The sequence below is a fragment of the Microtus ochrogaster genome, chromosome 7, assembly GCF_000317375.1.
Source record: "Microtus ochrogaster isolate Prairie Vole_2 chromosome 7, MicOch1.0, whole genome shotgun sequence".
Taxonomy (NCBI): Eukaryota; Metazoa; Chordata; class Mammalia; order Rodentia; family Cricetidae; genus Microtus; species Microtus ochrogaster.
Genome location: NC_022014.1, coordinates 66,691,364 through 66,705,831, shown reverse-complemented (window position 1 = coordinate 66,705,831; position 14,468 = coordinate 66,691,364). Strand labels below are relative to the sequence as shown.

The 14,468-nt window shown below is 39.0% G+C and overlaps 1 protein-coding gene across 1 annotated transcript in view; it reads left to right on the top strand.

Moving 5' to 3' along the window:
- The window catches only part of Stxbp4 (syntaxin binding protein 4), a 166,100-nt gene that overhangs the window by 94,392 nt on the left and 57,240 nt on the right, over window positions 1–14,468 (top strand). Inside the window, exon 16 of the mRNA XM_005350526.3 lies at window positions 1,712–1,845. Coding sequence (XP_005350583.1) covers window positions 1,712–1,845 — 134 coding nt within the window. The remainder of the gene's footprint in view (window positions 1–1,711; window positions 1,846–14,468) is intronic.

The window sequence follows — 14,468 nt, the reverse complement described above, 5'->3', positions numbered from 1 at the left end:
AAACATATTTCCACAATCAACTCCTTTCATTTTCATCATTTGGTAGATATAAATAAAAGAAGCATGTTTGTAGACTACACCTTGATTTGTTATTATCCACAGCATGCTGTTCTCTCAGGATTCCTCATAGCAGCTACAACACACACATAAGGCTCGTCTGTCCTAGACTTTGGTACATGGTGGAGAGCGTCAACTGAAGAAAGATGCCTACCGGCCTGTACTAAAAGTACTTATTTCTTCATGGCTGCCATAGTTCATACTGCATCCATCTCCACCAGTACCACTTCCAGAAACACAAGCTACTGTCATTGAGAAAACAACAGCTCAATAGGGGAAATAAGAACCACACACAGGCTGCTGCCTGTAATATCAGTACTGGGGAGGCCGAGACAAGAGAATTTGTGTTGAATTCAAGACCAGCTAGCATGGTTACAGTGAGACCTTCTCTTTAAACAAAAAAAGAGGGGAAAATAATGTCTAAAGTTGCTGGCTTTTGCATTCATTTTAATATTTCATTTCTTATTGTGAAAGAATCAGGCATTTTTGTTGTTAACCGTACTGCTTACAATATAATTCTGTGAATTCTGTGACTACTGTTTTTGTAAGGATTTGAAAACGCTCAGTAGCCATACCTCTGTTTTACATGTTAGCTGTGCCCCACCCCTCAGTCTCATTTCGACCTTTACTAATTCAGATTTGAATATTAAATACCAAGTTTAAAAATAATTAGTTTAAAGCCAAAAGCCAGTTCTTACCGTAAAGCACTTCTTAGAAGAAAAAAAAAGGCCACTTTAAAAGCTGCAGTATTGGTGCTGTGCCTTGTAAGCTAAATACTACCACAATCCTGGGCTCCCGTCTTAATATACCACATCTTCTTTGTCGCCTTGGCCACTTAACACAGAGTAAAGCCTATGTGTTTGAATTGGGGACTCCTTAAGTTCATCCTTGTGAGTTAATGCCTTCATGTTTAAAAATATGGGTTGTTTTTTTTCAAACTAGAGTTGTCTGTCTTCTTTTTTGAGGAAAACGTTGCGTTCTAAATTATGTCATAATACATTTATTTCAGATGACACTTTAGTTAAACTCTGGAACACAAAACAAAAAGTAACGAATATGGAAAAGAGATTTACAAGGGCAAAGGGGGGCTATCAGAGTGGGAGGGAAATAGGATCATGGAGCATAGCCAGAATGTGCTGCATATCGGTATATAAGTATGATATTATCAATGAACAAAATTTATTAATAAAAAATAAAATAAAATGTCATAGTAAAATATATAAAGTCTATAGGCTGTTCTGTAATTAGGAAAAACAAATGGGAGGATTTAATAGATAATTTCTTAAGTAAATATACATGTATTGAATTTATAATTAATATTATTATCAGGAATAAAAACATCTGTTTATTAAACTAAGGTTTATATGTGTAGTCTGAAATTGTGCAAAATGGAACAAAGAGATCCACAAATCATTTAAGACGCAGCCTTGCCTTCATTTACTTCCGCCCTTATGTATAAAGTCAAACGACTTCTTACAATATGCCTATTAATACATAATAAACAAGTGAAAGCAGAGATACTAGTCTCTGTGATTCAGAGCTTGTATGGCTCTATGGATGTACAAACACAGTGGCGATGAATTCAGGCTTAGCAAAGATGCACCGGTGTCACGTGCTGTACAGTATGCTCAAGGCCATTCCGTTGCCCACACAGTAACAGAAGAGTTGTGATGCCATCGCAGACTTCGCTCCCGCTGCTGGGAAGGAACGGACGCAACGTCCCAGCAGCCCTACTTCTGGAATCCAAGGAGCTCGCTAGAGCTGTTCGTGCCATACTTGATATGGACTGTAAGTTGTCTTTTTTTTTTTGCATTTTTTGATAATTTGCTAAACAAGACAGAAGAAAAAACTCAATTCTGATAGTATAATTGCATGAAATACATTTGTCTACAGTAAAATTGATAGCCACTCATTAAAACATTAACATACTGATTATGGAAAAGAGAAGCCGCTGTGTCAGCACTGGGGATCTTTCAAGTCAACACTGTGGTTTCAAGAGAAGCAGACCCTTTTCTAAGTAACTCCCCACACCCAGCACAGTGTCCTCGGGGAACACCTAAGTGACTGGACACTTCTTCCTTTCCCTCATCGTGTCCCCAGGCACTCTGCCTCTTCATGAGAATTTCAGCGTTTAATAACTGTTTTCAACATACCATTTATTTTCCTGCATTGAAAATTATAGGTGATTCTTCTAACTCTAACATTTATAAAAATCAATAATAACATGTCAGTACTATAAAATAGAAAAAAATAAGAGGAATGTGTATCATGGCAGAATGTTCTCAATAGCTGAAGTCTTCTCCAACAGCACTAGGCGATGTCAAACTATAATGCTGTTATCTGCACATAGAGTCCCTACAAAAGTGAGAGCTATGAGGGCAGATTAACACAGCCACCTTCGGTTCTCGGTTCAGGTAGCACAAGGTCACTGGCATGTGTAACACGATTGTCTGAAATGGTGAACAGCTCCTGGCAAAATTCTGAACAAAGGAAAATGGAGTGCTTTATTAATTGACTTAGTATTTCCAAGCCTGGAAAAGCAAGGACATATTTAAACTATGCAAATGTTTTGTGTTTATCTAAAAACAAAATCATATTCCAGGATCAGGTAGCTTAAAAATTTTTAGCAATATGAATTTCTTATTGGGCATTTGAACATGATATGAGACAGAATAATTCCTTTATGTTAGACTGGGAGGGGTGGGACATCCTTCCTCTCAATACCACAGTGTGTCCCAACACTGCTCATAAGTAATGCCTCCTGCTTCCTTATAGATGTTCTTGTGGCACCATGCTTCAGCTGAGACCCTGCTCCTCAGCAGCTCACAGTCACCTAGTAACCATCCATAGGTGCACAGAGCTGTAATAGAGAAATTTTATACAAAGAGAGAAAATGGTCACCAGGTAAATGAAGATAATATAATATTCAGAACACGATTACATTTTTAAATAAAATGAATTATTATACTTAAAGATATCATATCCATTATACAAGAATGATTTGCTATTAAAGAAACAATCTGAAGTGGATTTTATTTATTCCTGAAAAAAATGTTAAATAACCTTTCCTATTTGAATATTGTGAAGATTTTAAAAAGCACTACTCATATTAGATATCGTAGCATAAAATTTGCTTTTAATTTAATTTTCTTAAGCTTAGAGGTTCTGTATTATGCAGTAAATATTTTCTAATTACAATGCTCATTTAACAAAGATGTTAAGTGCTGAAGTCATTCTTTCAACATTACGTATCGGGATGAGAATTTCAAACCCTGATATACATACCACTTCACTTCATCTTCGCCCCTGCCATCTGGAACACGCTGCTGCACTCTTCTCCTTTCCAGTGTGAAGAAACCGGCTGGCCCAGCGGCCTACAGTCACCCCATCAGTTAGCAGTAAAGCAGGAATCTGTAAACAGCTGTGACTCATTTCAGAGGGGCTGCTACTCTGGCACTTCAGACTGGAGCTTCTGCTTAGTTGAGGGATCCAGACAGCTGATTACTGCAGTGGTTCTCAACCTCCCTAACGCTGAGACCCTTTAACAAAGTTCCTCATGCTATGTTGACCCCCCCCCCCCCCGACCATAAAATTATTTCATTGTTACTTCATGTAACAATGTTACTGTTATGAATTGTAGTGTAAATATCTGACATGCAGGATATCTGATACCGAACTCTCAGAGGTACTGAGACCCCCAGGTTGAGAACCACTGCTGTAGAGACGCTGCTCTAACACCGTATTAGCAAGCAGTGTGGTTGCATTTTAACTCACACTTACTTCACAGCTCTAAATATGCAAACACAAAAGGTACAATGAAGAAAGAATGATGAAATGGAGCTTTATGCAGAGTGCTAATGTTATCATCAACTATCCTATTAATCATTGCTCCATTATAAGTCACCCCAAAATTTGATGACCAAACCATTTTAGTATTCTGCCGTTTAATCCTATGGAGTAGCTAGGTTCAGCTGGACAGTTCTTAGTAGGGAATTCAGACATGGTTATAGTCGGTTAACTCCTAACATTTCAGTCATTTGATGTTTCTAGTAGGCTGGACATCTAAATGCCAACTCCAGTACCTGTCTTTTGTACCCTCTCCAGCACGGGGGCCTTGGTAGTTAAATATACATGGTGCGCAAAGCTCCCACACAGATGGTCAAATGAGGAAGAGGGAAACTGCATCCTTCTGGGGCTGAGCCTCAGAAGCTGCATGCCGTTAACCTCTACCATGTTCTCTACATGCGTGCAGATGATTCCAGAGATTGGGTAGGCAGATGTTAGCTTCATGGTCACCTTTGAAGGATATAATTTTCAACATTAGAGTGTATCCGATATAATTGAGTTAGTCATGGTGGCTACATACCATCGTCCTTGTGTCGGTTAATATGGGGCACTTAGAACAGCATGTGGTCTCTGTTTCTGTCCCCTTCCCTTACTATTTCCCCTGCTATCTGTGTTGCTCCAGCTTTCCTCTGTCCATCCTAGTCCCGTCTGCTAACCTTCTCTAAGCCAGTAACCAAATACATCAAGGTGGATGGATGAAAGACTGACTGGATGGGTGGATGATCGATGGGAGGAAGGATGGACAGATAGACAGATGAACAGGTGGGTAGGGATGCAAATGAGTAATCAGGGAAACGGAGATAATGTCCTCCTAATTGTCAAAACATTTAGTTGTGGGTATAATTCTGCCTAGTAAGTAGCATTGCTTGGCTTGAAATAACATTCACAGACCCTTTTGTAACTTTTGACCTAACAGATCCATTATTGAAGATTAGAAGCCATCCCCTAAAATACTGTCTGTTCACTTTATAAGATGAATGTGTGTTTAAATTTTTATGTAATCTAATGCATTTTAAAAATAGAGCTATATGTCATAAAAAAACATAATAATTCATTATATGGAGGATTTCTCTGTGTGTTTTAGGAAGGACTAATCCCAGTCACTTGTGATAAATATGTGTAGCTCAGAATTCTGTGTATTAAACATTTTTATGATTAGGTGGGAAGAGCAGAGGGAAACACCTGCATGGACATAGCCCAGTGGACGTCGCCGCCATTAATTTTAATTACCTCACTAACATCAACCATTATCTCTGTCAAACATGATTATTCAAGGAAAATATTTGACATTCAGCAGAACTTCTTTGGAAGAGAACAGAAATCTGACGCATGCACTTTTTATCCTTTGTGAGATTGTACGTGCTTTGATGTTTCAAACCAGGAAGCAGTTCTACACTGAGTGCTTATTTAAAGTATAGCTGTTAATGTTGGCATGTTTTGTCAGTGTTTTTCAACTTTATAGGCATAACTCTTTAGGTTTAATGAGTCTTTCTTTTTCTGTAAGCAGTGATTTTTTTTCATGTATATAATAGGAAACAGAAAATTACTAGAGTGAGGTAGCTCAGTCAGCCAAAACCCCCAACCTCATTTCTTTTGCTTTACTTATCTGTGTATTTCAAGCTATAATGTGAAATAGTCACTTGGGCAATTGCCTCTACTTTCTTTTAATATGAATACACTCCAGGATGCTATACTTAAGTTTTTCCTCAAAAATATGTAGGATAAGCTCTCTTGTACCTAACAGCTTAAAAACAAGCTCAGAGGACTATAACAAGCCTTTCTTTGTCCCTCCAACCAGCTCCCAAATAATACCATGGAGACTTCTTATTAATTATGAAAGCTAGGTCTATAGCTCAGGCTTGTTCTTAACTAGCTCTTATAACTTAAACTAACCCAATTATATTAACCTATATTCTATCATGTGACGTTACCTATCTTCCATCTTGTACCTCCTGTTTCCTCTCTGTGTCTTTGCTCCTAGCTTCCTCCTCTTCATCCTTTCTCTCTCCCAAAATCCCACCTATACCTCCTGCCTAGCTATTTACCATTCAGCTTTTATTACACCAATGATAGCCATACATTTTCACACAGTGTACAAATATCCCACAATGAAAGATAATCCTGAACCCATTCTGGATTCCCTGTTTTTCTGAACTCTGATGAAATCCCCCTTCTAAAAATGTCAAATAATTGCATTTTGCATCCATTTTTAGACTATTCCTGAAACCTAAGCTAGGATTTCCATATATGTAGAATTCCAGGGAGCATGTATGCTTTCTACACTGTAAGCATGGCCTTCCCATCCTCATCAGAGTTCCTGTGGAGACAGATGTCACACTGTCTCATATCGAAACTAGAGGATGCAGTGGGGTACATGGAAAGTGCTCCATGGAGCTGAAGCTAAAGATGGTCCAAGTCTGGCTAATGCTACTGCTAAGGTGACTGCTGGGTTACATGGTAATTATATACAGCAAGTAACTGAAATTTCCTTTCTGTCCAGTAAGTATTTGGTTGTTGTCTGAAGCTTCATTCAGTGTGGATCCATTAGGAAAGGAGGTAGACGGGAGCGCTTCTGAATATAAAGCTTTTAACAATATTGCTTTTAGTTAAAGTGTGATCACCATGGGGAACTGTGGGGACGTGTTTTTATCAGCACCTTATCTTTCTACTGTCTATTGGTAACCATGACAACCTTTGGTCTGTTCTACTGTATTTAGTAAAACAGTATGGAGGGAACACAGACATCTTCAGTGGAACCCTGGAAACGCTCTCCCAATCTTCGTCATATCTGCGTGGCCAATATCACTGTGTAATCACCTTGTGAATTAACTGCTGCTTCGTCTTTGATTGACATATAGATTGACAGAATTATCATGAAGCAAAAGCAAAACCACCCAGTTCTGACTTAAAATAGCTTTAAAACTTCCTGCCTTTAAGATTCTTAAGGAAATGAAAAAAATAGGTTGTAAAAACATCCTTTCAATAGTCAAAAGCCAGAAGTAGAAATATGTAACATACTTACATACTTTTCTCATTCAAGCTCTTATAAACAGGCATAGCTATGTAAAGGCCACTGCATTAAAACAAGAAAATATAGCGGTCAAGACTTAGGAGAGCTTAGAATTAAGATTGTAGTTATGCTAAAACCTTCCAGTTCTGCCCGTACATTTAAATTGGCATTTACAATTGAGTGTACACTTTAAAAGACTGAAAGAGAGATGAAAGAATATATCATAGCTGGTGTCTTAAGCTTGGTGTTTCACAGAACTGAGATGCAGTTGCAGCTAAATTTTCTACACCCACAAGGACCTAAATGATGCCAGAAAAGGAAGCACGGGGCATGGATCATTTTGTAAGGAATCCACTTTCTTCTCTCTCAAATTACTCATATATTAGGCATTTCAAAAAAAAAAAAAGCCACAACAACTTAGGAGCCATCTGGACTTACCACTAATTAAAGTTGAAAGTAAACATTCCCATCAACTACAGGTGGGAATGTAATTTGGCACAACGTTCTTCAGTATACACACATACACACACACACACACACACACACACACACACACATACACACACACACGATCTTTTTAAAGAACCTTTGAAAAGTTTTTTAATGTTAAAAAATGTTTTAAAGTATCACATATTTTAACTCACAAATCTCAACTATTGGTATTTTTACAAAGTGAGTAATAAAAGATATATGTGTAAATATTTTGATTACAGCATTTCTTATTTTAAAAAGTGAAGGTCCAAACTTAGAAATTGGTTGACTAATTAAGATTTACTCAGCCATCTTCCCAGAAGCACCAACCCTCTGATGATATATCATTGCCTATGCAAGCATCCTCCATCAATTCTGCTGATTCATTAATTAGCAATAGTTTAACTCTATTTTTTAACTCACTTGTATTACAAGTATGTGTTTTGTTTGTATGTCTGTGCCACATGCCCATGTAGTACCCACTGAGTCCAGAAGAGGGCATTAGAGCACCTGGAACGGGAGTCACGGGTGTTTTTGAGTTTCCGTGTTGGTGCTGGGAACTGAGCCCAGTCCTCTGCAAGAGCAGTAGAACTGTTATCTGTTGAGTCCAGGATTTTAACTCTTAAAAGTAGGATCTCAACTTGGTGTGTCTTTTCTTAATGCTCTAAGACAATAACTGACACCTTTGTCAAGTCTCAGGGCATCCTTTCCAAGATCAAAAACCAATTCTAAGAAGATAACTCAATTTTTTAGAAGTATATAACACATTTAGTATAGAGATAGTAGTGTGACATCTTAAACATCTCATGAAGAGGGGAGAGACAGTGGTGTGAAGTGGGGAGAGATAGTAGTGTGACATCTTAAACATCTCATGAAGAGGGGAGAGACAGTGGTGTGAAGTGGGGAGAGATAGTAGTGTGACATCTTAAACATCTCATGAAGAGGGGAGAGACAGTGGTATGAAATGGGGAAGAGTGGTGTGAAGTGGGGAGAGATAGTGGTGTGACATGGGGGCAAGGCAGTGGTGTGAAGTGGGGGAGAGACGGTGGTGTGAAGTGGAGAGAGATAGTGGTGTGACGTGGGGAGAGATAGTGGTGTGACATGGGGACAAGGCAGTGGTGTGAAGTGAGGGAGAGACAGTGGTGTGAAGTGAGGAGACACAGTGGTGTAAAGTGGGGAAGAGGCAGTGATGTGACATCCGAAACGCCTTCGGGATTCTTCATTGAGACTCTTCCCTTCTCTGAGGTCCAAAGTTCATCCTTCATGTCTTCTCATTCCTACTGCTCTGTGCCTTAAGCTTCCATCATTTTTTTAAATTTTTCCTCATAGTATATTTTAATGACTGGCCTGAATTTGTCAGAGAAAAACCATGTTTCTGTGGTGGAAGTCAAACATACTGTGCAGAATTGGCATTGTGCGATTTGCCTGCCCCAGAGTTGTCCCGTGGGTTATTCACCTGCTTCTCTTGGAACTGGTCTGCTAGGCAATGTCTTACTGTGTGACTGTGTCAGCAGAGAGAAAAGTTAAGCTGTTTTTGCAGAATCAATTTCTTCTCTGGTAACTTCATTTTTCAGAGTTGGGTATTTAAGAGTGTTGATATTCATAGACAAACCATTCAAGAAATGGTAAACATGGATTCCCTTGTATTATTACAAATGAAAGGTCAGTACCATATGATTCTACTAAGAAAATGCATTGAATTCAATCTTGGACAACTTAATTCTGGTTAGCTTCAAGAAAAATAATTTCATCCTGGATTAAATTTTATTCCCAGCCCAAAGAAAAGCAAAGAGAAACATAAATCCCTTATAACTTCGATGCATTTCATTCTTTTTCAAACTACTGAGTATCTACAATGGAACAGACTCAGACCTAGGCACTAAAATAGCAATATAAAACACAGAATGCCTGAAGGATTATTCATGTTCCCTTGCTGTCCAACAACCTAGATAAATGTACCAGGTAAAGATGTTAAATAAATGGTCAAACAAGCAAATATCCTAGTTCCAGAAGGGAGTCAATGTCATACACATCCAGAAACCAGCCAGGAACAGCAAGAGCATGAAGATGCGACTTAATAATGGTCGACAATGTTCTTCTGAAGAGATGGGACTGGGGTCCCACCACAACTAGAAAAGAACGATGAGAAGGGTTTCTCCAGCCCAATACAGTAGCTCTGTGCCAGGAACGACCTGCAGTGTGTGAGGGACAGTAAGAACTAAGCTGTGGACCCAGCACATATGAGCAAGCAGATGAGCACCGTGAGATAAGGCTGCAGGTTTGGGCAACCACTAGCTCGTGTAGGGTTTTAAATGGCATGCAAAGATATTCGTCTTTTATTTTAAGAGTCACAGGAAGCCATCGATGGTTTTAAGCAGTGATAAAATAATATGACCTACATTTGCAAAAGTCTTATAGACAATTCTTACACTGAAGTATAAGAGTAGCAAGACTGAAGGAAACAAGACTAGTTGGATATAGTGATGAGGGTAGGGATGATGGTCACGTTGAGTAGCAAAGACTATTTTAAAGAGATACTTATGCTTCTCCACCGGGTATTAAATATTAGAAAACCTGAAATTCACTATAATATTTCAGTTGGGTATTCATACGTCCAGTAGCAATAAACACTTACCTATCACCTTGGATCTTAAACAACTACATGCCTCCCTATTGACCCATCTGTGTATCAATCAATTGACAAATTTGTGCCTTTTTCAATAGGAAAAAAATTCTGAGAAACTGGATGTTGGGCTATTGAGTACTATCAGACCTATAGCAGCAATCTGCCCTTTTTCTGTTGCTGCATAGGAAATAAATATATACAGCCCTTTGAGTCATACAAATCAAAAAACCATCATGTTTCTTGTATTTAATATATGCAACCCAATTTCTACTGTGAGTCAATCCCAAAGCTACCACAGATGATGGGTTTTCATAGAAGCTCATTTCCAGGAACTTATCTCAGATCTGTACTTTAATCCTGTATACTGTCGGTAGCCTCAAGTTATAAAGACATGGTAGACAAGAAAGATTTCATTTCTCTCTCAAGGCAGAAATAAAGTTGTCGAGGGGATTGCAGAATGTGCAAAGTCTAGGATTTAATCAAGTTAAAGAAAAAAAAAAAACAACCTCTAGATCCTAGAATGAACATGACTAACAAACTTTAACGTGAACTGAGTTCAAAAAGAAAGGGAGAGCAAATGCGGAAACTGCTCCGAAGGTCACAGAAGGTCACAGAAGCATTAGAGGATCCGTGCTGATGGCAACAGACAGGGAATAATCACTCTTCCGTGAGCTGAAACACCAGTTATTGTCACAAAACTAACTTTAATCACAGAATGCCTAGAGTAAGTCCTGCTTCCATCTAGGAGCTAGAGAGGCTGTAAATGATGTCAGACAGAAATGGTTTCCCGCTAGGCCTGACAATGTCTCCTTTCAAACTGAAGGCGATCTCTTGAGATAATAATTGATGGTCTCCAGAGTTCATGTGAGGACAGAGAGTTAACAGTTCACATAAACAGGTTGGCAACTGTAACAGGTTTTATAATTGCTTAATATGATAGAAACAGTTCAGTTTAATTCCAAAAGTTCAACTCCTACTCGTTCACAACAATATTAATATTATCATTGCAGATATTATCTTTAAAATTGTGTCATCAATAAGGAAGGTTTGCTAACATTTACCATTTATAGTCTTACAATTTAAGCACTAGTTTTATTTCAGTACAGCCTCGTTAGCAGCCCTGTGAGATAGGTGTTATTTCCAGTGTGGAAGATAGGAGTTAAAAGCACTTTCTGAGCAGGTGTGGAGGATCTGAGTTCAAATCCTTCGTGCCCACATAAAAAGCCAAGGCATGTCTGTGTAGATTCCTATAACCCTCCTGCTGGAGGGAGGAGGAGATAGTAACAGGAAGACTTCTGGGAGTTGCTGGCTCACGGCCTAGCTCAAGGCTTAGGGAGAGACCCTATCTCAACGAAGCAAGGTAGGGGATGATGGAGCAAGAAGCCTTAATTCTTCCTTTGGCCTCTGCAAACAAACAGGCTTGAATGCTTTCACTCATGTGTGTATACACCACATACACTCACACTTACACACACACATCATAAAAATATGAAAATATTTACTTCATTTGCAAGCTTAGAAGGAGCAGTGTTTCAAGTCTAGGATACTTGGTAAGCCCTTTGAGTGTAAAAGAGTATAGCTGACAGAGTATGTTACAACTGAATTGGCAAGGTTTTTGTTTGTTTTATGATTGTTGTTGTTGTGGAGGTTGTTTTTATTTTGTTTTGATTTTCATTTTTAGAACTATATGAAATCATATGGTCTCAGAAACAATGGCAGCCAAGAGCCGGAAAATATTATGAGCTGTCTCTCTGTAGACTTAGCTTTCTGACTCCAGAGAAGGAATATCATCTTCATAAGGTCAGCTTGAGGATTTAGGGGTGTGGCATGAAATTGCTCTTCAAAACGTCAAGCAGATTGCGTTGGAGAGAGTTTTCTAAATTAAAGTCAATGAACAAAATCCAGTTTGTCTTAAGTTTCATGACTTAGAGGCAAATGCACAGGATGTAACTTCAGTCCTGTTGGGTCAGGTACAAGTTCTCTAGCTTGTGATATCCTTGGCTTTCTCAGGACAAAGAAGTGGGAGTGTATTTGTTTTGTTCTCCTTGGAAACTTCTGAACTTTTTTTTTTTTAAAGAGAAATCATTTGTTATGTCTGTAATGTAAAGCATCTCTTTAAGGTAAAAAGAATCATAAGACAGCAAAGAAACCTCACAGCTAGACCTAAGTGACACACCTTTGGGGCCATATATGTATTGCATATAGAGCAGTGGTTCTCAGCCTGTGGGTCACAACTCCTAAGACCCTCGGGAAACACAGATAGTTACGTTATGAGTCATAGCAGTAGCAACATTACAGTTAGGAAGTAGCAATGAAAATAATTTATGGTTGGGGTTACCACAGCATGAGGACCCGTAGCAAAGGGTGGCAGCATTAGGAACGTTGAGAAACACTGAATGGGAAGCAGGGAATGGGAAGGGTGTAACACTCTGTAACACTCCTAAAACTGAGAGAGAGGGTGCAGAGTCACCGTGGAGCCCTTCTGTAATGTTTGCTGAAACAATATGACTCTATACTAGACTGGTTTAACTGCCATTCATCCTCAGGATCACGTGGAGTGGTAATGCTGCCAATTTCTTTCATAATGCCAAATTTTAATGAAAATTGTGAGAAAATATGCCTCCTAGAGAAGATCATTCACAACCTTAAACAGATAACTAAAACTTGATTTTTATACATTTATAAATTTTTAAATTAATGTATCTGGCTTCCTAAGTATCGTGGGATAGAAAGATTTATCACAGTTGCTTTTACTTTTGACATAAAATTAGTTGTTGATGTCCTAAATGACATCTTTAGGCAACTGATTTTCTTTTCTTTTGAGAGACAGGAAAGTGCAGTGATAAGACAGTGTGCTGCAAGGTTCAGTTCCAGCCCTGCCACAGATAGGACTGGTTCTTTGGGGTTCTGTCAGTTCCAGCCCTGCCACAGATAGATAGGACTGGTTCTTTGGGGTTCTGTCAGTTCCAGCCCTGCCACAGATAGATAGGACTGGTTCTTTGGGGTTCTGTCAGCTCCTCCAGCCTCCTTTCTTTGCCCGTGAAGGAGGGAACGGTAACTCCTGTTCACGGTGAGGATTGAAGATGATGCATCTGGAGGGGCCAGCTTCTGTCTCTCAGTGGCTGCTACTTGATGCAAACCTTCTCAGTCTCTATTGCCCAGTGTTAAACAAATTCCTTCTTTTTCCCTCCTCTTTTTCTATTCCCCTGATGAGACCTCAAAGCCTTGGGAATCAGTGAAGGTTCTCTGTTAATACAAATATACATAATCTATCATCATCCAGTTACTCCTTTAGAAGTAGATGGAAAACCCAAAAAAAAAAAAAAAAACAATCAAACAAAAAACCTTGAGACTAACATTTTACTTTTTCAAATAAAATTTGGTGGAAAAACAAAATCACCTCCCCTGTATCTGCACAGCCCTAACTGGATGCTCTGCACCATTTGCTGCGACTTCCTGGTTACAGCGTGTCTATGGAAGGTTATGCCAGATTTCAGAATAATTTGTCTGATAGAACGAGGGTAAGAAAGACCTCAGACAAAGGTTCCTGAGCATAGAGTCAAGGATGTGAGTGATGATGATACACCGGAGTGGCACTGTAGGTGAGAAAAGATCTAAGCCATGGTGAAGCAGCAAGAGTAGGCTTGGACCATCCAGAAAATCTCAAAACAGGTCATTTGCTAACTGCGGATTGCCAGGCTACCATAAGCTCGAAGGTCTTCAGTGCTCTTAACCTGACAATTATTTAATATAGACGTACCTGAATGCGTATACAGAGTCCGCGAAAGTAAAGTTGTTTTATCTTGTTTTGTTTTGCTTTTAAACTTGGATTAAATGAGTTCATTTTAATTTTTAAAGACTAGAAAGGAGTGGATGCAATGATTCTAAAAAGTTAACTCCATGGTATAAAATTACAGTCTCAGCCAAAGAAGAAAAGGCAATAGTACACAAATCAGCTTCATACGGTTCTTTGATGAGTTTAACATGTTTAAACAAAAGATGAGCAGAGAAGCACCTGAAGAATTAAAACAGTGTCGTCCAAAATACTAAAGCAGGATTTACTTAATTAGCATACTATTGAACATATTAAAATTGAGCTTATCTGATGTAATGAAATAGGTAAGCTCTGATGTGAAGTAGAACAGGGGAAAGGTCTAAAATGATGTGTTAGGCAAACTCTTCGGATGGCTCTCTTGGCCTGTGCTTCCTGTGTTGATGGATTCCAGGGTGTAATCCCTCCCCTGGAACATGTTCAGGACATGCAGTCTATTTGTGACCAGTAGAGCCCCTTCCAGGTGACAGGATTTCCTGAATACACCGCACATTTTTTTTTAACTAAATCAGTTGGTTTTTTTAATGTTTTATTGAGAAAAAGAGAAAAAAAAGTTTCCGCCTCCTCCCAGCCTCCCATTCCCTCCCCCTCCTCCCACCCTTCTCCCCCTCCCCCCACTCCTCTCT